General features: G+C 41.6%; 1 protein-coding gene across 2 annotated transcripts; it reads left to right on the top strand.

Moving 5' to 3' along the window:
* Positions 1-254: 254 nt before the first annotated feature.
* On the top strand, positions 255-20,982 carry DAPL1 (death associated protein like 1). 2 transcript variants are annotated; one of them, XM_012496290.2, is made up of 5 exons: positions 290-356; positions 9,223-9,310; positions 11,989-12,049; positions 12,608-12,726; positions 20,693-20,982. In XM_012496290.2, the coding sequence occupies exons 1-5, from the start codon at positions 299-301 to the stop codon at positions 20,769-20,771; spliced, it is 405 nt and encodes a 134-aa protein (XP_012351744.2). In that variant the 5' UTR covers positions 290-298; the 3' UTR covers positions 20,772-20,982. The 2 variants fall into 2 exon arrangements, with proteins under 2 accessions (XP_003266195.1, XP_012351744.2); XM_003266147.3 differs by lacking the exon at positions 12,608-12,726 and having other exon boundaries at positions 255-356.
* The last annotated feature ends 6,575 nt before the right edge of the window (positions 20,983-27,557 follow it).

Below are 27,557 nucleotides of genomic sequence, written 5' to 3'. Positions count from 1 at the left end.
AGAATTCCACTGAACTCCATTCTCTCCCTTTCCTCCTGAGAATAAAAATAAGAATATCCTGTCTCCTGTAGACATCTACCTTGCCTTCCCAGATGAAGGGAAGAAGAAAGTCTTCTTCTAAGAGAAAACTTGCCAAGGAGATGCAGGTTTCCCAGAGAGCTGGATGACAAGCCCTGTTGCTGCTCAGCAATGCCCTTAAGGGGCCCTGCCCCCTGCCTTTATAAAGCCAGTGCGGTGGTGGGGCAGCCACAGCTGGCATTCGGCCTCCAGAGCACCAGCACTGGCACTGGCACGCACTATGGCAAATGAAGTGCAAGATCTGCTCTCCCCTCGGAAAGGGGGACATCCTCCTGCAGGTAGGCTGCCACCTGCCCTCAGTCCTGCAGGCTGTTGCTGCTCCCCTCTTCCACCAATGCCTTCCACGGAGCACCCCAACAGACCGAAGCTTCTCTGCCTACCCAGTATGACTTTAACTCCATGCAGCCTGACTTCCTCCTATGTCTTTGATCCTTCTTAGCTTGTATGTAAAGCCACCTGGGGATTTGTCAGACACCCAGTGAGTTAAAACCTAATTACCTATGGGAGTGTATGGATTTGGGGCTTGTGGAAAGGCAAAGGTAGAGAGGTTGCACATTTCCTCCCTTGAGGCAGTGTTCCTTTCATGGGGCCCTGGCTGTAGATTAGCAGTGACTCATCTACACCAGGAAGATGATTTGCTACCATGGAAACCTTTCTCTTTAGAGGTTCCAGCTGTAAGACTCAGTCTCCCCAAGATGCCTGTGCATCATGTGACTTCCTACCCAGGCAAAGCAGCTTCTGCACAGAGGACAACAACCACATTTCTTTCTCCCTCCTCAGGCTTTGGGGATGTAGTTTACCTGTCAACGAGCTGAGAAGTACTTTTAAATAAAGACACAGGACTTGAGGAGGCTGACTGGGAAAAGTAGCTGTCAAGGTGTTTGCAAAGCATCCATAGTTGTCTTTTTTTAAAATTTATGCTATCTATATTGACTCTCTGGAATATGGAAATTAGTTTTATTGTACTTAACCATACGTTCACATAGATTGGCTGAGGTGTACAGGCCTATTTTTAGTCAGCTTTATATTCTTCCAACTGCCTTCCTTCTTTTTTACTGAAGAAAGACCTCAAAAGCTTGACTACTTTGTTCTTGCCTTTCTCCATTTACAAAACATATTTACTGTCTAATTCTCTGGCACCTCTAGGCCAAGGTTATTTCAACAATCTGCTGCAGAGGGTGATGGCAGGTATCGTCTTCACAGAGAGTCAAAATGTAACATTGTTTTGGTGGCTTTCCAGTGGGTAGCCTAGCCAAAAAGAGTCCAGATTTTACTACTCATTCTGAGTTTCCAGCTCTAGACATCTTGCTCTGATCTCCTCTGGTAGATTACTGATATTTTATATTTGTAATCAAATTTAGCAATATTTAACATTACCTATATTTAAAGTTAATGATGCTAGCTAATAGTCAGGAAGTATATATGCAAATCATTGGAAGAGAGGCTCCTTACATAGACAAAGACAAAAGAAAAAAGAACTCCATTCTCATTTTGTCATTTCCACTCCAACCCTTCATAAAATGGCTAAGCTGAAACCTGTTTTGCTAAACTACATTTATACACAAAGAACATAGACATAAACTTAACCAAATGAAAGGTCGAATGAAACCACCGGGAACTTTCTGTCCCAACCACTAATGATTGCTAATTACTCTGTGTACATAGCGCACCATGACGCCATCAAGCATGTCACAATGCCTCTGGCGTGACAATTAATTATTATGAACTGTGACACTACAGATAAGAGGTTTTGGATAATTAGAATGGAGATGAAGGCAGACTTTTGCCTCCCCACTGAGCACAAGGGAACAAAGAAGTGTCATCCTTCAGCATGTCTTGCCACTAATTTTAAGTCTGAATCTGTTTGTGGTGGTGCAAAATTTTATTTATGGAACAAAAACAAGTGCCAAAATTCTATTAATTTTTCACTTGATTTTTATAAGCAAAATACAGATCCCTAAAAGTGGGAAGAAGATATGATTCGGTGGGGAGGGTGGGACATACATAGCCTTTGGAATCAGACAGACCTGGGTTTGAACCTCGACTTCATTTCACGTCTTCGAGCCTGAGTTTCCTCATCTCTGAAACAGGATGCAATAAATAACATCTGTCTAGTAAGTTTGTTGTAATGATTAAAAGAGATCACCTCTGTAAAGTACCTGGCACCTGAATGTTAGCCCCCTTAAAATGCAGGCGCGGTAGAACACTATCAAAAGAAATTATCCTCCCCAATTTCAAGACATGCTGATGCTGGAGCGGCATTAGACACTACTGCAGTAGTCGGAACAGAAAGAAACTGCAATGGAAAAAATATGTGCCTGTCCCATCACAGTTAAAAATGAAATCACTCAGCTAGGCACAGTAGCTCACACCTGTAATCCCAGCACTTTGGGAGGCCGAGGCGGGTGGATAACCTGAAGTCAGGAGTTCAAGACCAGCCTAGCCAACATGGTGAAACCCCATCTCTACTAAAAATACAAAAATTAGCCAGGCGTGGTGGCACGTGCCTGTAATCCCAGCTACTTGGGAGGCTGAGGCAGGAGAATCGCTTGAATCTGGGAGGTGGAAGTTGCGGTGAGCCGAGATCACGCCAGTGCACTCCAGCCTGGGCAACAAGAGTGAGACTCCGTCTAAAAAAAAAAAAAAAAATCACTTAGAAGTCAGCCAGCTGCATCTCTTTCCTACCTATCTATGGAGCGGTCAGTGGTTTCACTTTAATGTATATTAATATAATATATTGCACCTCTGATAGCCCTGGTTATACATTTATGCTGTGAAATGAGACTACATAAAACACAAGGTGGCCTGGGCTCCAGTAAGCAGAGCTTGGAATTTTCTGCTTTCTTGATTTGTCTCACTCTCACTTTCAGAAGAACCCCATTATATGAACAGCAGCACCAAAAATGTGTGAGTAGAAGGTGATCCCAGGAAGCCAGATATATGATGAACAGAAAGAAGAGCAGTGGTTCATGATTTTTTCTATATTTCCTGCACTTTTTAATTGGGTCTAAGCCAAATGAATCAGAGCTATTAGAAGTGTTGCCACTGAATCCCTAAAGAGAATATGTTTTCTGACTCATTAAAGAGAGAAGGAAGTTGGAGGGAGAGTATGCCCAATTGTAAAACTAATGCAGAAAATCGGGGACAGCCATAAACTGCATATGGACCACAGTCATTTGAAAACCCTCACACACTCCGAAGGCTTGAGTCTCTCAATTACATCTGCTCAAGTCAACTTGGGGGCACTGGAACAGGACAGAACCATGAAGTTAGAAGAGAGAGGCTGTGAGATTCGCCTCCTCCTGCCCCAGGGGACAGGGATTTTAGGACTGCAAGAACAGCTGCCATTCGCTCAATGCTGACTGCACCTGGCACAGCAAAGAGATGTCTAGACGTGGCAACAGCCCTGCAGATGGGTGACGTTTCACGGAAGAGCAAACGAAGACTCAGTGAGATTGAGGGACTTGCCGAAAGCCACACAGCTAGTGGGAAGTGGAGCTGGAATTGGAAAATGAGGGTGACTTCATGCCAAAGCCCTCTTACTCTAAAGCCTTTTCTGTTTGCTCCACAACCTTCTCTTGATGAGGGTTTTGGGGGTCTTGATTGGCAGCCTAAAATTTCCTGATAAATTAACCGTGAATGCAAAGTAAGCATTTTGCAAACATCTAAACTTTTCATTAAACCTTCAAATAGGTGTTCTCATTCACAAGGCAGAGTTTGCACAAATTTGTGCCTTTCAGCTTTTTCACATACATTGTCCATGGATTTGTGAAGGAAAAAGCCTAATTTTTTTTGCAGGCTTATGTTTATCTTCACTTCTCTCTACCAAAAACTGTGAAAAAGATTGGAAAATCTTAGCTGGAAAATTATTATTTAGAATTCTAAACTAAATTATGTATTTTTAAAATTTATAAACCACAAAAGCAGTCACAAGAGGGTAATTCTCATGCAGAGATGGGAAAGCAAAGCTTCATTTTCCCCGCTTAGATTTAGGTTTTCTAGTGAAATTATCTAAAAGAGCATCTCCCTTTTTTACATTGTCTATCTCTAGTTCATCTTCATTATTGAAAGGACTGAAAGTCTTAATTTACATATTTGTACTCAAAATTCTGTTAAAATGTTAAATCAGTTCATATTTTACTTTGCCCAATTCCAATTGATCTTTATGCAAAGGTTCAAAAGGCAGGATAGTCCCAAACATGGAGTTACATAAAGGATTACAAACTTAAATGGATTGATTTGGATACAGTGAAACTTTGAAAGATCTCTTGAGTCAGAGGTATCTAGTATAAGCAAAATGAGCAAGAACCTGATTGTGCTGCATTGTAAATAATGGCTTGTCTAGACCCCAGGAGATCATTGTGATCAGTGTTCCCAGCAGAGATTTTAAGATGACCCTTTCACAAACTCACTCTACCTGGTTCAGTCACCCCAATGTAGTGAGAGCCCAAATCTATATCAGTGCATCCATCTGTAGTCTAGGAATATTATCTTCCGCTTCTTTCTACTGTACATAGATGACCGAGTAAGATCAGCTACCAGAACAAGTTTGGTACAAGAACTGTGTTCTGGAAATCCAATGTGTGTTTCCCTTATGCTTCCTAAATTGCTGACTTAGAGCCCACAGCCCTATGACAGAGAGGATTTAAAGATTGCTGGATGGAAGTAGGAATCTTATGGGGAGAATTTTTTCTTCTTCCCCCCCAAAATGTCTATCTTATTGTTCCTAAGGATGAGGAACTCCCACGTTTATGGTTTAGCTGGGTGTGGTGGTGGGCGCCTGTAGTCCCAGCTACTCGGGAGGCTGAGGCAGGAGAATTGCTTGAACTGGGGAGGCAGAGGTTGCAGTGAGCCGAGATCGCTCCACGGCACCCCAGCCTGGTGACAGAGTGAGATTCTGTCTCAAAAAAAAAAATTTTTTATTTTGGCATTTATTTCTTTGTTAAGTGCCTTATGTTCTTTCCAAAGGGAAAGAAGTGATGGATTTTTTTTTTAGAGGTAGATGAAAAGAGTTGAAATTATAATAAGGACTTTATAATAAACACAATCTAGTTCAACTTCCACTGAATTCCCCAAAGTTCTCCTAAGGTATTCATGACAAAAGAACTTCTTTCCTTCACTTTAATACACTGAGGTACAAAAAACTCATTATCGTATTAGGCAATCTATTTCATGTTGAATAACACAAGCTGTTACAAGTAGCCAGATTGTACCTTTCTGGAACTCTTAGTCTTTGGTCTTCGTTCTCACCTCTGGAACCACATAAAATAAATATAATAATTAGTAATTAGTAAGTGCCTACCATGCACCAGGTTCTTATGTCATCTCTATTTTCTGACAGCAATAGTCAGTATTATTCCCCATTGAAGGATGTGGAGACAGTCTGAGAGCAATTTTAAGTGTCCTACTCACAGTCACAGAGCTTAGGAGGAATAGAGTTGTCCAACCCTATGTAACATTTCTTCACCATTAAACTGCTCCTCTGCCCTATGACAGCCCTTCAGATCTTTGAGGATGGCTCCCTAAGCTCTCTTGAGTCTTTGCTTCTTCAGGAGTTATCTTACTAGATTCCCTAGTTCCTCATGTAGCATGCCTGCCCTCACTCTGGTCAGTCTCCTCTGAAGATTCCCAGATTGTCAATGTCCTTCCAAATGAGTGGTACAGAACTCAACGTTCTGAAGGTCTTCTTTTCTTTTCTTTTCTTTCTTTTTTTTTTTTAGACAGAATCTCACTCTGTCACCCAGGCCGGAGTGCAGTGGTGCGATCTCAGCTCACTGCAACCTCTGCCTCCCAGGTTCAAGCAATTCTTCTGTCTCAGCCTCCCAAATAGTGGCTGGGACTACAGGCAATTGCCACCACACCTGGTTAATTTTTGTATTTTTAGTAGAGGTGGGATTTTGCCCTATTGGTCAGGCTGGTCTCAAACTCCTGACCTCAGGTGATCCACCTGCCTTGGCCTCCCAAAGTGCTGGGATTACAGGTGTGAGCCATCGCGCCCAGCCAGGTCTTCTCATCTTTAACTAAAACAATTTTGCTTCTATAGTTGGTGATAATAATCAATCCAGGTAGAAGAAAATGTGTAGGAATAATAGCATCAGGGAAAGCAAAAGGAACACTAACAAGAACATAATTACAGCACACCATATATGAAAGGCACTTGTCATAAGGAGAATGAAAAATACTGTTGGGAGGTGTATCAAAGGCCCCGGAGCTCTTATTTGATTCTTCTTAGCATTAAATAACAGTGCTATGAGCAGACACCATCTCCCATACAGAGGCACACACGCCTCAAACATTCTTTGGGAAAAAGCCCATCCTTTGATTTATTTCACCTGTATTCCATGGCTATTCAGAAATGTTTCCATATAATTTCATGTTTGTTGCTGATTACTTTGTATGCTATATGTGTGTATAAAGAATTTATATATGTAAAGGATGTGTATATATATATATATATAATTTAAAGCAGATAATGTATAAAGATAGCATTTTCTGAGGCTTATATATAAAAATCAATATTTTTTAAACTTGGTAATTCAAATGACCAAATGGAGTTTATTCCATGAATGCAGGAATGGTTGAATAGTAAAACATCAGGTCTTAGTGATACAAAACGCATAAGAGATTGACAAGGTCACATAAAAACAGCAAATTTCTGACTGGCGAAAACATTATCAATAAAGTCAAAAAGCAGTAACTGGTACAATATAATATTTAATATTTGCAATGTATCTCATGAAAAAAGAGCTCCTATAAATCAATAAGAAAAAGATAGGAAAAAGACTAGCAATCCAATTGAAAAGGACAAAAGATTTGAACAGCTTACAGAAAGGGAAATGCAAATGGCTTCTAAAACACAGAACCAAGCTCAACCTTTAATAAAACATGAGAAATGAGAATTAAAACAGTGAGATACCTTTATCTATTTTGTAACTTACTGGCTGACAAAACCGAACACTTTGTAGCTCGCATTGTTAACAGGGGTATGGAGGAACGACCACTGTCATCGTGGCTGGTGAGATTCTAAACTGGTGCAACCTCCGCTAAGGGCAATTTGGCAAGATTTAACAAAATTCCAAACACGCATACTCTTGAGAACTAACAAGATCACTTTTAGGAATTTCCCCCACAGGTATGCTTGTATTTGTGCAAAATTATTTATCTAAAACTGTTAGGAGAGCAAGAGCCTAAAAGAGCCAGAGTGACATCATTTGAAACCACCTCCATCTTAGAATGAACGAGGCACATTCCTTGCTAGTCACAACCCCGTGGTGCTAAGATGTTTACAGCTGAGGAAGCAGCTTGGTAATGCCTGCAAGAACAAACTCTTACAACCACAGAAAGTCCAGATGTGCCAATACCCATAACGATAATGCTTTCAAGACAGTAACAGTTATGCGTTGATGCACTCACACACCAAAACGTCAAGGATGGTTTTCTTTACATCAGTAGAATAATAAATCTTGTCATGTTGTCTGCTCCCCTGCATGTAGTCACAGTTTAGTCTTTACATAGACAAGATCCCTATATAAGAAAAACTGAAAAACAGTGTGTTTGTGCACTCACTTTCTGAGGACACCCTACTCTGTAATGGAGTCGTTTCTAATAAACTTGCTTATTTCACTGAGCTCTGTGACTCGCCTTGAATTTCTTCCTGTGCAAGCTCCAAGAACCCTTTTTTGGAGTCTGGATCAAGACACCTCTTTCTGGCAAGAAAAGGATATTCATTGTAGCGTTGTTTGTGATAGCAGTAAATTAGAAACACATGAAATGTCCAACATAAGGGAACTGGTTAAGTAAACACAGGATGTTCATACAATAAAATGTTAAAGCAGATGTTAAAAAGAAAAACACACAAATGATATATAGAGATATAGATGTAGATGTAAATATAGATTTGGAACTTTCTCTAAAATATGTGATTAAGTGAAGAAAATAAACAAGATGTAGAGCAATGTGTACCTTAGGCTACCATTTTACAAAACATAAAACCTGAGTGTATGTGTAGAATAACTGTAGACGAAGACACAAGAAGCTTATAACGTTAGCAGTATCTTGGGAGATAATCTAGGAAGTTGGAAAATAATGGTAGGAGGGAGACTGCAGACGTTTTTATGGCTTTTGAGTTTTGGGCCTTATGCAGATAACATAACCAAGACAATAAATTAAGTAATAATTGTAAAGAACAATGATGAAGTCAGTTCACAAGGGCACAGAGAAATAGAATACATTTTCTTTATTTTTCACTTTATTGGACTACAGTTTTAGAAAATTGCCAATCTGGCATTTTCATAAAAAGAATTAACAGGCTCAAACAAATCAATGTCCGTTTAGCTTTTTCTCATTTGAGCTTGTCAGATTTTAGAAGTGCAAATTTCCTGGGAACAGAAAAAAAGCATTTGCTTTGACTTGCTATCTGAAATGGGTTGTTCCTTTTCCAAAGTTGATTTCATCTGACATTGTTAAACACTCGAATTGCTTGCTGTTAGGTCGTCTGTAGCCTAATTAACACTAATTGATCACTTGAATGGCAGGATTATTAATGCAGTTTAATTACTCATTAGAACATCTGAGCTTGGCCAACACCGGAATTTTGGGGTCTGGATGGAAGGTGGGTATCTGGTAGAATCAGAACCATCTCTGTTGAATTAAATGTCTTTTATCACTGTGTGCCCTGACTTTTGGCTCATCTCTCAGAATCTGGCTTTTGAAAGCTTTGGTTGGAAAAAAAAATGCAAGCCACGCACAACTTTAATCTGGTGGGAAAACAGAGGGTCACAATGTAATTGTCGGTTGCTATTGTGGGGAATGTAATTGGTTTGATAATAAGAAAAAATGTTTTTCAGTGAAATGCCTAAGGGAGTATGTTGTTATTCTCCTCCCTAAATCTAAGGTGTAACCTTCTGCTTTTTCAGCCTTGGTTCCACTTCTCTGAGCATAAACAAGTAGCTCTCAGCCCTTCCTCCACCCACACCTGGTTTGCCAATAAAATATATTTTTTTAATTGTGTTGTTTTATACAAAAGTTTAGATCTTTAAAAAATAAGTTCAAAAATCATTTTCAAATCTAAAGTCATACCTTTAATAACAAAGCAAGCCTTCTCTCACTGTTCTAACTTCCATGCTGATTTTTATCTGTTTGTAGTAAAAGCTGGAGGAATGAGAATTTCCAAAAAACAAGAAATTGGCATCTTGGAGAGACATACCAAAAAAACAGGATTCGAGAAAACAAGGTAGGGACTGTTAATTTTTCTGCATCACCTTGATGAGTTTTGAATGACTCTGCCTCCAGGAGTTATTTTAGGACAAACTAAGGCTCCCTATGCCTTTGGAGGCAGCCAGAGAAGGGGGGGGAGGGGGAGAGTGTGATCCGTGGTGACTTAAGGTGAGGGGTGGGGAAAGGTAGGTGGCTACCCTCTGGAGGGCTCCCTCTGAGAGGGCTCCCATCATGACCCCCACCCATTCTCCTCCTGTCTGCATCCAGCCCAGCGGCCTTGCACTTAATAGGCACGGTCCTAAATGCATCCAAACCTGACGCTCATCCTTTTATCCTATTTTCAGATCAGCATTTAAAATATTATTCCTAGGCTGGCTCTGTTTTCATAATATGCTTTCTGCTGAAGTAAATGTCCTGAATTAAAAATAAATGTCTTTTTTGTTTTAAATCCATCACTGAATTATTTAGAAAGTAATGGCCACTGTATTTGGCATAGCCGGAAGGCACATAGGTACCGAGCAGCCTCCCCCCTGCTCCTTCCACCATAACCTTGACGCCTGCGCTATTCTCAGAACTCAGCAAAGAGCTGTGGGCTGGATCAGGTACGCAAATGGCCCAACCACTCTAGGCCTTGGGTAAGGAAAACCAGAGCATTTCAAAAAACAAGAAACACGCAGAACTGGTTCTTTCTGAGGAGTGCTTCAGAGACTATTAATTTTGAAATGGTTTCCACAGATCAGTTGATGAGTAATTCAAAAGGATCTGAGTAGAGGATGCTCCAGGCACCTCCGTAAGAGTTAAACCATCTCAGAAAGAGAATGGAAATAGACTATGGCACTTCTTTGACTCTTTTCTAAAAATTATTTTTAAATCACTTTTAAAGATTGCTTCCTAATTTCTGGGAAGACATTTTTTGAGGATTTGCCTCCCTCCACTTTAGAATGAAATACTGATTCGCCCCATTAGCAGCAAGTCATTTGTTATTTCTGATATCAGAAACTAACCATCACATGACAAAAGGGAAGCTGTACGTCCTCAAGAGTGGAGGTCACATGTTATTTATCTTCTGACCCAGCATCTAGGACAGTTCCTAGAATAGTGAATGCATTCTGTAAATGATATCAGACTGCGAATGAATTGCAAGCTGATTAACTTTGAGACCTATTCATTCTGTATCTAAAACCTGACTCAAGCATGCGCCCTGTTTATTGTGACGTTAGTTAACCTGCCTGAGCCAGGGGCTCAGGAACTAAAGCGTCTTATCTTGGAAATGACTAGTGGACAGCCAAAGGACAGGTCATTCATTTCTCTGCATCTCCGAAAAATGGGGCTTACTATTAATTCTAACATCCACTGAACAATGCAGGCAGGGGAGTTGGCTAGAGAGTAATAAGATGGTGATTGGAATCTTCTTTAAAAACTCAATTGTTTTCTAATAGTCGTTAAATGACAGGAATTGGACTTTTACAGAACTTAAACAGCAAAAGATAGCTCTTGCCCTAAGTACCAGGGACAGAAACAGGTTATGTGGAGCTTGAATCTTATGGACTTTCAGGGCCATTTTAAAAGAAAAATTACCAAAAATGACCAATATGAAATGGGTAGGGCCCCTCCCAGGGCCTTGGGAGGAGCCATTGTGGCAGGAGACGCTAGGCTTAAGTATCATTAGCTCCACATATATCCCCCTCTGCTATTTACATCTCCTAGCAGGGCATGTGCACAGGATAGGAAAGCCTTGTTTTCATGGATGAACACTCCTTTTTATGTCATCTTAGAGAATAGCTTTTTAAAAATATGCTCTAGACCAGAATTTTCCAAACATCATCAATCCATGTCCACTTCCTAATAGGTTCTACAAACCAACACAAACCATCCAGAAAAAAATATATGCCAAGTGCAGAGTTTCTTCAAGACATTGTACTGTAGATTTGGCCCTGATTGAAACTCTCCTACAAAATAACTTGGCCTGAGAGAAAGAAGCCAGATGCAAAAGAGTACGAGCTGCAGACGGTTCATTTTATGAAGCACAAAAACAGTCAAAACTAGTCTTTGGGGCTATAAATCAGGATAGCAGTTATCCTTAGGGGCAGCTGGTTTGACTAGTGATTTCAATTTTATTCAATCTATATGGTTATAGTATGTGCATGTTTCTGTATGTATATCATATTTCAATAAAAAGTTAAAAAAAAAATGGCCGGGCACAGTGGCTCATGCCTGTAATCCCAGCACTTTGGAAGGCTGAGGCGAGTGGATCACCTGAGGTCAGGAGTTCGAGACCAGCCTGGCCAACATGGTGAAACCCCGTTTCTACTAAAAATACAAAAAATTAGCCAGGCATGGTGGCGCATGCCTGTAATCTCAGCTACTCAGGAGGCTGAGGCAGGAGAATCGCTTGAACCCAGGAGGTGGAGGTCGCAGTGAGCCGAGATCACACCGTTGCACTCCAGCTTGGGCAACAAGAGTGAAATTGCGTCTCGGAAAAAAAAAAAAAAAAAACAATAATAATAACTTGGCCTGCAAAGCTTGTCGTGTGTAGCACATAGGTCCACAGAGGCAAAATCTGTGTCTTCTAGATGTTCCTAAGCAGAGTGAAAGCATAAAAAGCCGGAGAGACAGCCCTCTGTATAAATCATGTGGCCTTTTCAGTGGGAAAATTTTTTAAGTCCTGTTCAAAGTTTCTTTTCATCTTCACAGTGCCATTGCAAATGTTGCCAAAATACAGACACTGGATGCCCTGAATGACGCACTGGAGAAGGTAAGCTGTGGGCAAATCACATAGCGCTCCAAGTCAGTCTGCCCAGCGGATCTGGCTGCATGGGTGAATGAGTGGATGACCACTGAGGTTTTTTCCAATCCAGAGGTTTGATGTCCTTGTGAAAAGAATTTGTTCTCGGTTAGAGGAACACAAAGTGATCTGAGTGGGAGAAGCTGCTTCTCTCAAATTCCTAAAGTGTCCATTTAATAAATCATTTCAAAAATAAGAAAGGGGGAATCATGATGCTGAATTTGCACAATGGTACTTTGCCATCCTAAATATTTCTTGGAAACATTGGCATGTTTTTATAAAAGGCAGCCTGTGGAGTGGGGCTTCAGCGGTTTTTGACCTTCTTCCCTGCCCCTGCGTTCCTATAAGGGGATATTTGATTTGAGGAGAGGGTGGGTGGTAGAAGGCTGCATGGTCTAGGGTTGGAGCAAGGCTGGGCACCAGCTGGGTTTACCCAGTAAAGTCTGCTTATAAAGGTAGTTGACAAGGACTATTTTTATTTCTATATTCTGAATTCCTTCTTTTCTTTTTTTTTTTTCTTTGAGACAGAGTTTCACTCTTTTTGCCCAGGCTGGAGTGCAATGGCGTGATCTTGGCTCACTGCAACCTCCACCTCCAGGGTTCAAGTGGTTCTCCTGCCTCAGCCTCCCAAGTAGCTGGGATTACACGCATGCACCACCACCCCCAGTTAATTTTGTATTTTAATAGAGACAGGGTTTCACCATGTTGGCCAGGCTGATCTCGAACTCCTGACCTCAGGCCATCCGGCCACCTCGACCTCCCAAAGTGCTGAGATTACAGGTGTCAGCCACCTCACCCAGCCATATATCCTGAATTCCTTCTAGGTAGTTCTAGAAACTCAGAAAACTCTTACCAAGTAGACAGTGGTTTGGTTTTCTGGATTCAAAAGTTTGTTTTCAAATTTTGTAGGTGAGCTGAGTGAGGGCCCTTATTCTACGTCTAGTAGGCAGGTACATTACAGTCAAGGTAATATAGAGCCACTCTTTCTGCTACTGCCATGTTTATGGAAGGGGCGGGACAAAGTGTCCTCTGTAGAAGGAAGACTTGCTGTTGCAGCCAAAATCAGATGCCTGAGGACCACCAGCTCAGCCTTTGAAAAAGATTAGTGCAGCTGGCCCCTGGGCCCCCCATTTGGCACTGGCTTCGTCACCATCTGTATGGCCTTGAGCAAGTTACTTATCCTGTGGTTCAGTTCCATGTGTGTACAATGGAGGTAAGGAAGAGTGCACAGCTTATAGGGTTGTTATGTGGAGACAATGAGCTCACATACATGAAGGTCTTGGAAGAGTCTCAGCACAGAGTAACCTCTTTGCACTCTGTTAGGGTTAGTAGTATTGGTTTTTATGACCGTGAAATAAGACAGTATATCTAAAGTCCATGATGTTACAGGGCAGATTGTACAAGGTAAGATCTTGATGATGAGCCATAGCTACAGAGCCTTCTCACATGGGAGCCTTGGTTCTCCACTCAGGTAGATTTAGGGTGAAGTCATAAGTGACTCTCTGCCTTCCTGGTTTCAGAGGCAGGGCTGGCGCATGATACCCTGCAACACAAGCTGCCTGCTCCCACATCTTACATTCTCTTGCTCCTGCCCACTAAACACCACTTCCTTAGGGCAAGGGAATGCTCACAGTTGTAAGTGGAACTGGATAGAATAGACATGTTCCCCTAAAATGTTTGTTAACTCAAAATAAAGTATTGAAAAGGAATGGTCAATAAAGGTTGGTAATGCTGTGTATTAGGTATGATGCCAGAGTTTACATTGTGTTCTTATAGACATGTGATATGCTTATGTCTTTGACATATCACTTCTTTATTTCAAAAGTAAAAAGAATAACCTCTTCCCTAAGTAATAATACTTAACAATAATAATCAGTTGTATTTGGAAACCATAAGAGAACATTGAGATGGTGTGCTGTTAGAAATATTTTTAACAGGCTGGGCATGGTGGCTCATGCCTGTAATCCCAACACTTTGCGAGGCTGACGCAGGCAGATCACAAGGTCAGGAGTTCAAGACCAGCCTGGCCAATATGGTGAAACTCCATCTCTACTGAAAATACAAAAATTAGCCAGGTATGGTGGTGTGCACCTGTAGTCCCAGCTACTCAGGAGGCTGAGGCAGGAGAATTGCATGAACCCGGGAGGTGGAGGTTGCAGTGAGCCGAGATCGCGCCACTGCACTCCAGCCTGGTGACAGAGCGAGACTCCATCTCAAAAAAAAAAAAAAAAAAAAAAAAACCAAGAAATATTTTTAACAGAAACTATACCTATTTTTAAAAATATACCTTTGTGCTCAGCTCAGTGTTTAGTGGAGTAGGACCGTGGCTAAGATTGCACGGGTTACTGGTTAGGAGAGCGGGTCCTGGCATCAGCCATAGGCTGTCGGGTTCCTGTGCTGGCTGTGTCTCTTATTAGCTCTTTGTCCTGGGGCAGGTTTCTTCACTTTTTTGTGCTCCTCTTTCCTTATCTGTAAATGGGAGTGTGAGTACCAGTATCTACTTCACAGGGACATGTTGAGAGTAAAATGAAGTTACATAATACATGCACAGTGCTAGGACACTTAGCCCTCAGCAAGTGATATCTTCTGTTTCCAGGCCTGCATCCCGCCATCACTTGGAATCCCAGGTAAAGCATAAGGCACCAGCAACAAAAATAAACTCCAAGATTACCATAAGGGACTATCTTAAAAACGAACATTGGTAGAATCCATGTGTTCCCATATAGCTAAGAAAAATCCCACCGAATCCATCGTTCAACCTGAAACCTAGTAAGATTTCACAACAAAGGTCAACCTGGGGTTGAGATCTGCTGACCACTAGATCTACTGAGATCAGCAGTTGTGTGGGACTGAGTAGGAGGGGTTGATTACAAATGACCAGAGGAAATTTGGGGGAATGATGGGATGGTTATTTATCTTGATTGTGGTTGTAGTCACAAACTGTATGTACTTGTCAAGACTCATAAAGCAGCACATGAAATAGGGTAAATTTTACTGTAGGTAAATACTTTGATTTTTAAAACTGAATAGCCATGCTGCATAAACTATACAGGGTGATTCAAAAAATATATGAATCAATATATAAAAGATACAGAGATACAGGTATCTTTTAATACATTTTTCCTGCATTACAATGATTCTCCTCACGGTATGTATTGCCGCAGAGACCTAACAATATACAGTTGGTCAGGATAAATGCAGCAGCAGAATTGAGAGTCACATCCTCTGCATTTATTAATATGTGTTCATGCCCTCAGTTACCATCATGTCTAGTCCCAAGAACCCATGTTATTTCTCATACTTATTTTAAGAAATTAAGTCTCTAAAGAAACCCCTCTCCATAGGAACACATCAACCATTCAGCCATGGCAGGAAAATTCTCTCTGTATGCTACTCATTTCTGAATTCCTACTTCAAAATCAACATGGGGTTTAAGATTTTGGAGATTGAAAAATAGTGCCCAAACGGCTGGAACTGTGTAAATCCAAGTGGGAAGCAGCCTAGAATCTACTCCCCTAGTATTTCCCCACCTCTCCCCTCCACACATCCTGCTTTCTCCCACCCTACCTCATTTCTCCTTTCCTCCCCACTCTTCAGCCAGCCTTCCCCACCTCTTGAAGCCCTCAATAATAAGAGAATTCATGTTGCCCAGTGGCAGAACACATGACATGGTACTCCTGCAGAAAACAGGTTATGTAGCCCAAAAGCTCTCTAGGCTAGAAATCTGGCAGACCTGGTCTTAGATCACGTTCCACCCACTACTTGTAAGTTATTTGACCTTTTAGATGTCACGTAGCTCCTCTGGGATTTGTGCGCATTCATTTACTTTTAAAAAATTATTTTAAGGCGGGGAGTGAACGAGAATGATACCGCCAAATATATTAATCCTCTGGACAGTCATGGCAGTTAAATTTGGCAATAGTTGTGAAACTTCTCAGAACATAAAAGTATCCAGTTAAAACATCCATAATGGGGTTGCGTTATGGTGTGGAGGGGGAAATGCTGAAGCTTGGTCAAAGTTGGGGCTACTTTTTCAAGCTGCCAGACTTTGGGTCACCACTGCCAAAGCCAGTGAGATGTATGTGAAATGGGATCCTGGGGGAGAGAAAACTATCAAAGGCATCTGCAAATTTTAAAAGGCTTCTCTTGTTCTGTAGATTAATATCACTGTAGGAGCATCCTTGAATTTCATTGATGAGAGCTGAATGTTTTGTTTTAAGCAGTTTGCTTAACAGGGTGTGGAAATTTAAATGCCAACATTGGAGTTGGAAGTTAACACCCTGGAAAGATGAATGAAAGTGCTGCTAGTCTGCTAATACTACCCAACTTTAGGCTCTAAAACAAAACCTGCAGCTGATTTTCTTGCATCTAGAATTTCAAGGCTCTCTAGTCATAAAGACCTCTATCACACTTCTTTTGCTTTTTCTCTGAAATGAAAAATATAGGTTCTGAGGTCACAGCTACCCAAGATGAAGGTAAATTCTCAATGTGGAAGTTTCTATTGATCCACTTTCTGAGTTCAATATGTTGCCCCTGTAATGGAGCCACAGCAAGGCAGGATCCTTGTACATACACTGGCTTTGAATTCTTTCTCTCGTGGGGTTACCCTAGATTCTCTTACCCTAATGAATGAGACAAGAAACACCTTTCATTCTACAAATACTATCATTTTACAAAAACTAATGATGAAAATTCCACAGCTTCCCCGAAGTTAAAATGTCAGACTAAAACACAGCTGGCTGTAGCTTATACTCTGGAAAGCTGTTTCTACTTATTTGTAGTTTAGACTTGAAAATAACTTTTCCTATCTCCATTGATATAAAATCTACCACAAAGAATTAGTACATTTAGGAGCTGACCATTTTATTGACAGTTTCATCAATTCTGATGGAAGATCCTTTATAGACTCTCCACCCATAGCCCCAAGTCCTACATCAGGATGCCCCTGACTGAGGCGGGTAGGCAGATGAGAAGGAGAACTTGACTTTCCTTTTATCATATTTTCAAGTTGCTATGAAACCCTGCTCCGGGCATCCCAAAACCTGTACACTTGTAGCTTAACAATTATGGGCGGTTTCTCTATTATCTTTGCCAGAATTATTCCTACTTTTTTCTCAATCCTGTTGATTTTCTTTTCTTCTCTCAAACTTTCCGAGATCAGTTCAGTTGGCCAATGGGCCACAGGGGCTGACTTTGTTTCCCAGATATTCTGATCTGTGGCATTCCTCTTCTGAGAAGTAGTTGAGCAGTGCTTTTAGAACTTCAGTTGAATGCCTCAGTTAAAATGTAACCCTTAACACCTCTGTATTGCTGGTGGGAATGTAAAATGCTCCAGCTGCTGTGGAAAACAATATAATGGTTCCTCAAAAAATAAATATAGAATTGCCATATCAGGCTGGGCGCGGTGGCTCATAACTCGAATCCTAGTACTTTGGGAGGCCAAGGCGGGAGAATTGCTTGAGCCCAGGAGTTCGAGACCAGCCTGGGCAACATAGAAAGACCTCGTGTCTACTAAAAATATAAAAAATTAGCCCAGCATGGTGGCACATGCCTGAGGTCCCAGTTACTCAGGAGGCTGAGGCAAGAGGACCACTTGAGTCCGGGAGTTCAATGCTACAGGGAGCAGAGATCACACCCCTGCACTCCAGTCTGGGTGACAGAGCAAAACCTCAACTCAAAAAAAAAAAAAAAAAGAGAGAGAGAGAGAGAGAATTGCCGTATGATCCAGCAATTCCACTTCTTCCAATATAATCTTCCCATATATTGGAAGAATTGAAAGTAGGGACTCAGAACAGATATTTGTACACCAATGTTCATAGCTGCATCATTCACAATAGCCAAAAGGTGAAGAGATCCTAACCAAGTATTCATCAATGGATGAATGGACAGACAAAACGTGGTATATATATATATATACAATGGAATGTTATTTCACCTTAGAAAAGAAGGAAATCTCGACACATACTGTAACATGGATGGACCTTGAAGACATTATGCTAAGTGAAATAAGCCAGACACAAAAGGACAAATATTGAATGATTCTACTTATGGGAGGTACCCAAAGTAGTCAGATTCATAGTTATAGAAAGTAGAATGGTGGTTGCCAGGGGCTTAGAGGAGGAGGGAATGGAGAGTTATTGTTTAATTGGTACCGAGTCTCAGTTTAGGATGATTAAAAAGTTCTGAAGGTGGATGGTGTTGATAGCTGTGCAATAATGTGAATGTATTTAGCGCCACTGGACTAACTGTACACACACTTTGAAACGGTTAAAATGGCAAGTTTTATGTTTTGTATATCTTAGCACAATTTTTTTAGATGCCAAACAATGTAGCCTCTAAATTGTGGAGATCACTCTGGAGGTGATCAAATAACAAATTAGTGCCGAACTAAGCAGCAAATATCTTCTATCACTTAGTCTAACACTACTCTCCTTTCCTTTTTCTTTCTTTCTTTCTTTCTTTCTTTTTTTTTTTTTTTTTTTTTTTTGAGACAGAGTCTTGCTCTGTCACCCAGGCTAGAGTGCAGTGGCCCGATCTTGGCTCACTGCAACCTCTGCCTCCTGGGTTCACGCCATTCTCCTGCCTCAGCCTCCAGAGTAGCTGGGACTACAGGCACCCGCCACCATGCCCGGCTAATTTTTTGTATTTTTAGTAGAGATGGGGTTTCACCATGTTAGCCAGGATGGTCTTCGATCGCCTGACCTCGTGATCCACCTGCCTCGGCCTCCCAAAGTGCTGGGATTACAGGCGTGAGCCATCACGCCTGGTCTCCTTTCCTTTTTCTTTTCCTACCTCCACCCATCATCTCTTTCACACTTAAGAACAACAATCAACATGTGGCTTTCTTTGTTCCAGTCCCAACTTGTCCTCTTACCCTACCTTACCTTGGCTAATTGCCCAAATTTCTGTTATATCAGAGTTTTTTTGTTTGTTTCCCTTCTCATCCCATTTTACCTTAACTAACTTGTCACATTTTTCTTCCTACCCATAATCTCTCAAATATGATTTAAAGCTAACCTGAAATAATTCATCTATTTTAGTTGAGACTAAAGACACACAGTCTGGAAGTAAACTACTGAAGTCAGTGACCTCTTAAATTTCCTTCTGGATCTAATGTTGAAAGAAAACCAAAGCAAAACAAAACATTCTGCCCTTAACACATTGTAAAATGCATGTCATATGGTCTGATGATAACTGATCTGACAAAACAAAAAAGTCATCAGGTCTTTTTTAGACTCTAATGCAACATTTATGATCAATATCTCAATTACGTTTTGTTTCCATTCTGCTAGAATGTTGGCAGAGATAATCCTTGGGCTTAATTTTTGTATAACTTGTACCTGCTCGTTGTAAAAGAAAAAAAATTTAGTACTGATAGATAAAGCGAAGAAAAAGACTAGGCATCGCCCATAATTCTATCCCCCAGAGGTAACCATTGCTAACACTTCAGTGTATTTTCTTCCATTGTGTTTAATTTTTTAAAACCAAGAAGAAAGGACTTTTTGGAGTCATGTTTCATATGAAAGGGACTGCTGGGTGCCTAGGGCCTGGGCAGAGACATTTGAGAAGAGATGCAAGGCACATATGTTTTCCCTGGCTTAGAAGAGCCCAAACAAACCACAAACAGTGTGATGGCTAGGGTCAGGAACAGTTTATCTCCCCTTTTATTTAATTTGAGTGTCAAGGCAAGGGCATCTAAGTTCAATAGTGATAAGTTAAATTCCTACTGAGCTGAGGCATCCCTTCCTTGCTGGCCAAGGCAGGTTTCTTTAGGTACTTTTATATATTGATGGGCTTGGAAACCAAGAACTAGCATGGACCCAAAAGGTCTCTGGGTCCAAATTCTCCTCGTAGGAAAACCATGTCTGAAGTGGTCAGCAGCATTGGGCATGCTTTCTATCTTAAGCTCTCATTAATGTAAATTCCACAAGGTCTCTGGGTTCCATATGAAATGTCTCTTATTGTCAAAAAGTCTCAGCCTGTGTTAATAAGCCTATTTAAGCTTATTTACTCATAGATGTCTTCTGTGCAGAAGACTAATCAGAACTTTTGTTCCCTGAGGCTAGTAGGCCATCCCTCAGCCTTCTCTTCACTGGGCTATTTAGATTGAACCATATGAAATGGCCAATATCACATCATTTTTTACCTTAAAAAATAGCAAATGTACATACTTAGACCTAATAAATAACCCTAACTCTCCTTAACTTCTTTCAGAGGTTATTTCTTTTGACAATTGAGGAGTTTTTCGTCCCCACTCTGGACCTTCTCCAATGTCCGTGTAGCCTTCTTAGAATTCAGTGATTCATAGATGCATACTAGTGCCAGAATAATTGCTAACATCATGGAGAACTGATGCAGACATAATTAACCATTCCTACTTTTTAAAATGTCAATTGGAATTTTTTAAAATTAAAGACAGTAAATGAGAGAAGACCCAGGTTGAAACATACTCCCATGGGTTAAGGGCTAGAAATAGTATGGAAAAAAAGAGACATTATCACATAAACAAAATTATGAGATTCCCTTGATCAACGATATCACTTTCTACTAGTTTAATATTTCATGACCAAGAAGATCCAATATGCCTATTTCTTCTTCCCTTCTCATCTTTAGCTCAACCATAAATGTCCAGCAACAGTGCACATGGCTCATCAAAAACCCGCACCTGCTCTGGAAAAGGTTGTTCCACTGAAAAGGGTCTACATTATTCAACAGCCTCGAAAATGTTAAGCCTGGATTTAAAACACAGCCGTCTGGCCAGCTGCCTCGAATGTCTGACAGCTTAGCAAAAAGGGCCAAAGCTTTCCATAGGCGTGCTGTACTTGCTTGGTAAATTAAACAGCTTTTGTATCTTCCCCTTTGACTTTAGGTAATAAAGCATCCAAACTTGTAAATCTGACACATCCCTGTGCCTCTTTTTGGTCCAGGTCAGAATCCCATTGATGTTTGCATGTGTGATTCTGTACACTAAGTGAAGCATCCAGAATGCTGTTCCATCCACCTCCCTGCATAAGCACTCTTCTCGACGCTGACCCTGAATTGTTCTACCCTCATTGAGTTCTCCTTGAAGGCAGAAGTTGCAGAGGAGTAGACTGGGCTTGGCAAAGGCCAATATCCAATGCAAACATAAGGAGTGACTCTTCTCAGTTTGTTTGTCTAAGGATGTTCAAGTTTTCACTTGAGGCGAAATGGCTTTTCCAGTTTCCCACATAAGTACATAGTTTGTTTTGAAGGCTCAGTGTGGGAAAATGAAAAATTAAACTGATTACAAACATATTATTTTCTGCCAAGCAATCAAGGACAGAAGGTAGAATTATAGCTTCAGTGGGAGAGTTGCTCAGGGCCTTCCAGAAAGCTCCAGAACAGGGCATTGTGGTTGGGCTACAGAAGTTATTTTCACTGGAGAGGGTGTGGGAGAGAGAGTATTGCCATAACTAAGCGTGCACTAGCTCTTCTCCCCTCCCTCTACCACACACACACACACACACACACACACACACACTTCATGAATTCACATGTAAACAATCAAGGTCATCCTCAGGTGACAGCTGGAGACAGCCATATCCTTTCCTCACAGAGGTTGGCTGTCACTCACTGCTTCACCATTCTGCACCTCCAGTTGAGAATGCTATTGGACTACCAGCCCTTCTCTTTACCCAGGGAAGGGGGCCAGCACTTCAGTCCTTCATTGAACAAGTTGACAACTCTTGGAGTATGACCTGGTGCTGAGCCTGTCTCTGATTCTTGGAAACAAGAGGCACTTGGCTAATGCCCACTTGGATGTGGGGATGCATCCACCTCCTCCCCTCCACTTTTTGGGTCTTGTTCAGGAATAAGAGAATTGCTAGAGACAATATCAGACCTTCAGGCAATGCCAGCATGAATCAGTAAGACAGTTATTACCACCTCATTTTGGCTTAGCTCAGTTTCCAGTCCTCTGGGACTGTTGTCAGATACATCCCAGGAAGATAACTTGTGAGGAAACTGGACAGAAGTTCAAGGTCAGCCACCATTTTCCAAGGGGACAGTAACACAGGCCAGATGGTGGGTACAGGTTGGAACATTGGACTAACATTCAGGAGATGGAGATTCTACTACTGACCCTTACTAGTTCTGCAACCTTAAGTGAGCCACTTAACCTTTCCAATCCTTGCCAAATGGGCACAATAACACCTGACTCCCCAACTGAACCCTTTCAGTGTTGCATACCGCAAAGAAGATAAAATGACTACTGAGATTGGTAAAAGCTAATTAAAGAGTAGTGCTGAGAGCAAGATGGTGCCAGGATGCCTATCCTAGAAGCTGCCAGAACTAGAGTAATAGTAGAACTCTATTAAGTTGAGACCAGAACAGGAAATTCAGAGAAAAGGTGGAGATTTGGGGCTAGATGGAGGCAGAAAGGAAACATGGGGAGAGGGGGATAAGATAAATGAGAAACACAGATGGTGGCACTGCTAGATTTGCCTTTCTTTAGGGTGATATGAGGGCCAGCCACCCAAAGGAAGTGAGAAGGGAGGAAGGGTACCATTTTCTCTGTCTGGAGACGAGGGATGTACTGTGGGGGAAGGGAGGCTGCTCGAAGGGAGCCTGTGCAGTGAGGACCCACGCATTAACTTAAGTCTACAATTACAGTCATTTAAATCACCAAGTCACAGGAAGTCAGACGTTTGGTATGAGCTTCAGATCTGAAAGGAAATTGGAATTCCCTTGGCTAATGTAACAGCAGAAGAAGGTCCAGGAGAGAATTCTGTGGTCATGTGGAGGCATGTGCAAGAGGCCACAAGAGCTGCCCACTGTCACTCCTGAGGAAGAGAACCCAGCGTGGATGTGCTGTGGCTCCACTCAGGAGCCCCCAGCCATGGGTCATGGGCCCAGCAAAGGCCATGACAAGGAGGAGGGGCTGCCGTGGGCTGGGAATTCACTGGCAGATAACTTTCTTCAGCTCATTTCAGTTCCATTCACCAGATTCTATGCTAGGCACTGGGACATGAAGATGAATAAGACACAGCCCCTATCCACCAGGTTCTCTCAGACCAAAGGGAAATGGACACCCAACAAATCAGTAACGAGAGAGTATAGATGCGGCTTGGTGGGGGCCGGGGTCATGCTGTGGATGAGGCTCAAGAATTCACCTGAAGGTCACGTGCAAGCCAAATAAAACCATGGTGGCTGTGGAGACCAATAACTCATGTGCGGATCTTTAATAAACAGACTTTCCTTAAGGTTATTATGAAATCTTCAAACATACACAAAAGTTGAGTGGCTATTATATTAAACCCTCACGTACCCATCACAGGGCTTCAACAACGTGGACCATCTTGGTTTGGCTACAGCATCCGGCCCCCTACTTCTTTGCTCTTTTCCCTCTCTCCTTCTGGATTATTTTAGAGTGAAGCCTAAACCTCATACCTCATATCGTTTCATCTAGAGATACTTCAGTATGTTATCTCCAAAAGATAAGCCCTCATGTGTGCTCTCTCTCTCTGTATCTCTTTCTCCTTCTGTAAACTGATTTTTCACCAAGATTGAGGAGAATCTTGCCCCACAGAAGGGAGACTGGCATTGCTAGCTATGCTAGGCACAAAAGCCAACACAAACAAGACCCCCGGCTGAGCCAGGGAAGCTGAGAGAGCGGGTGGAGTTCAGAGAGTAGATGATGAAGCTGGCCTTCAAGTCAAAGGAGGGAATCAGGAAACACAAAGTTGCTGAGGACAAACAAGAGGTACAGGAAGAAAATGACAGGCAAAACTAGGTCTTGCCGAGGAAAAAGATGTAGAGAACACTTAGAAATAGCTATTTCTGAGGCCACTCAAAAAAAACACAGAATAAGAGAGGAACAAAGGATGATAAATTATTGGCAGGAAAAACTAAAATCAATTTATCCAACAAACACTTGCCAGGTTTCTCCTGTGTGATAGGCTTCATTTAGATAGACCCCAAGTCCAAGGAATATATGCCTAGCATTTGACATATGTCATGTTTTATCTGATTTATTTTGTTTATTCATTCATTCATTCATTTTGAGACAGGGTCTTACTCGGTCGTCCAGGCTGGTGTGCAGTGGCGCGATCATGGCTCACTGTAGCCTCAATCTCCCTGGTTCAGATAATCCTCCCAAGCGGCTGAGACCGCAGGTGTATGCCACCACATCTATGCCTGGCTAATTTTTTCTTTTCTGTAGAGACGACATTTCCCCGTATTGCCCAGCTGGTCTCAAACTCCTAGGCTCAAGTGATCCTCCCACCTTGGCCTCCAAAAGTGCTGGATTACAGGCATGAGCCACTGCACCTGACCTGGGCTATGTTTTGTTTTAAAGAACATCTAGATGTCAGCTGGTGTCACCACCCCCTTTAGAATGATAAGATTAGCTCAAATTCCCCTATTGTCACCAGTGGATATTCAAAGCCCTCTCCAAGATGTCTGTAAATTCCCAGGAGGGTTACACTGGTATGGTCACCTCTGATTTTCAGTGAATTCATTCATTGCTTGCTGTCCCCGTGCCCCCACCACCCTGATCTGGACTCAGCTCTTTTCCATGATTTCCCTTAAAGTCTTCTTCAGTGGGTGGCAAAATTTACTAAAGACTTGGTAGAGCATTTACATCATGGTAACCAGACGACATCCAGTAGAATGTCTGCTACCCTCATTCTGTTGGTGTGTCCTTCCACCCACTTCCCACAGCCCCCCCCACCCCACCCCACCCCAGGACTTCATTCACTGTTCATGTCACCTGGGGCAGCCTCCATCTTGCTGGCAGTGTTCTCCTCTCCCACTCTCCCTTCCCTCACTTTTCTTCCCTTACCCAGTTCAGTTTCAAATCAGCAATTCAGCTACTTCTCTGGTTGTTGGACTCCTGGAAAACCATGTCGCCTTACCCTAAAATAGTCTCCTCACCCTCAAACAGCTCTGACCCCAACTGTCAGGATGTCAACATTTTTGTCCAAATATGATAGAACAGATGAACAATGAATTAATTAGAAATAATGAAGTGATAGAGAACCTGAGACAAGAGAAATGAGAAGCCAAAGGAAAAGGAAGAGAAGTTTCAAATGAAATCTTGAAGGCCTGAAAGAAATACACACACAAAAGTAGGGCAAGTAGAGCTTCCGCTAAAAAATATATAAGACAGAATTTTAAACATGGTTTTCCATACAGTATTTCATGGAATTGTCACAAGAATTCTGAAAGATGATAGCTATTATTATCCTATTATACCGATGGGAAAAATGAGCCTGTGGGAAATTAAGAGATTCCTTAATGTCTTATAGTTTGTTAAGTAGAGAAATTTATCTGGGGCTCTCTTAATCCCAAATCTAGAGCTGTCTCTGCTTCTACCCCGTAAGAAAATAGGTTGGAGCTGAAGCTTAGAAGTCTCCAAACAAAGAGGATCGAGATGTAATTTTGACTTAGGAAATAGAAATGAATTTGAAGAGAGAAATCTGTGTGTGAGAGAACTGATGTGGGATTCACCGAATACCTCAATAGGGAAGAGCCACACAAACACAACTTCTCAGAGTTTTCTTTGAAAGGTGCTATGGTTTGAATGTTTGTCTCCTCCAATGCTCATGTGGAAATTTAATCTCCAATGTGGCAGCATTGAGAGGTGGGGTCTTTGAGAGGTGATTGGGTCAAGAGGGCTCTGCATTCAGGGATTAATTGATTAATCAGTTATCAAGGGAGTGGGCCTGGTGGCTTTATAAGGAGAAGAAGGGAGGCCTGGGCTTAGCATGCTCAGCCCCCTCCCCATGTGTGATGCTCTGCACTACCTCGGGACTCTGCAGAGAACCTCCACCAACAAGAAAGGCCCTCAGATGTGGCTTCTCAACCTTGGATTTCTCAGCCTCCATAACTGTAAAAAATAGATTTCTTCTCTTTATAAATTACCCAGTTTCAGGTATTCTGCAACAGAAAACAGACTAAGACAGATATAATGTGAAAGCCTGAAAGATCATGGAAGTGAACTGGGTTGTGAGAAAAGATCAAATGTACAGGATGAGCCTTCGAAAGACAAATGAAAGATAAAAGGCAACTTTGCACAGGACACCTCTCCTGTGTACAGCAAAAGACATGAGGCTGGGGGACATGTCAAGTGAGGCTTGGGAAAGGAGCTAGGGTAGGGGAAAGGTGACCTTGCACTGAAGTATTCATTATCAGACTGTAAGGTGTAGTAAGAGAGATCTGAATGTTTCCTACAATGGCTTTGCAAATCAGTCTAAATCATTGCAGAAGCATGTTTTGGATGACCTGGATGACTACTTTATGAGCAAGTGTATTTACAGGACCTCTGGCCCAAGTTCCCACTGGGATTTTTAACCCATCAACAGTGCCAGTACTCTATCTATCTCAGAGACCTATGAGAAAAGAAGGGAGGAGGATTTACAGAAATGTTCCTTGTGAATAAAATTTCATAGTAGTGTGAAAAGAGACAAATGAGAGAACTGAGTCATTGTAAGCTTGCTAAAGTTATGAAATTAGCCAGAATCATATCTATATTAGAACAGCCATTGATCATAAATAAAATAATTTAGGTCAACACTATGGATGCAGAGGAATTTTTTTTTCTTTTTTAAAAGAACGCCTATCAGTTATTCAAGTTAAAGAACCATTCGAGTAGAGAGAAGAATGTTTATTTAGCTGCCCATGCTAGCCGTCTGAATATGGCAAGATTGAGAGGATCATAAGCAAAAATGCTAGAGGTCATAAAATGTAAAGTGCAGGATTTTATGATCTCTATGTACACGATGAAGAGACTGAAATTAATGTCTAAAAACATAGGAAATTGGGTAGAAGTGAAGAAGAACGGAAGTCCTGCTCCCCTTTAAAGATTTCAGAAAAATGAAACATTTTCTTTAACAAATAAAGAGAGCTTTCCAGAGGACTATAGCCAGAGGCTTTTAAGGATAAAACAGATATTGCCGCAGAAGTGTTTAATAGACAGCACAGGTAAATAAAATGGAGGTGAAGACACTGGAGCAGAAATAGCAAAATTGAAGACCAGATGAAACAGAATGGGGAGGATGAGAGCAGAAAAGGTCAGGTAAGAATACAAACACTCTCACCAGAAACCTGAGGTCTGGGAAAAGAGCGAGGACTGTCACAAGATTAAAATGGACAGAATAAGAAGGCACCAGAAGAGTGCCTTGAGATAATGGAAAGGTTTAACCAAACGTATTAAGTGCAAAGAAAGATTGAGTGGCCAGCTCGGCTGTAGGCTGACGAAGAAACAAGCAATCTGACAGCGGACATCATGGGTCAAGTGGCTCTAAGTGAGCCGGGTTTGGAAGGAAGGAAGCACCCCGGGTCTGGCAGGTACCCTGCGTAGTTCCACCAGGCATTTAAGAACTGAGCAAAGCACTGTTTTCCGTGACAGACATTTGAGAGGAAGGTGGAGTGTCCTGTACAGTAAAACAAGGAGCTGGTGATATTTTCAAAAAAAAAAAAAAAAACAGAAGGTGGATGCTGGGAACTAGAGGTCACT

Source organism: Nomascus leucogenys, chromosome 17 (assembly GCF_006542625.1).
Source record: "Nomascus leucogenys isolate Asia chromosome 17, Asia_NLE_v1, whole genome shotgun sequence".
NCBI classification, from domain to species: domain Eukaryota; kingdom Metazoa; phylum Chordata; class Mammalia; order Primates; family Hylobatidae; genus Nomascus; species Nomascus leucogenys.
Note: the sequence above shows the minus strand (reverse complement) of the source record. Positions and strands in the feature narration are given on the sequence as shown.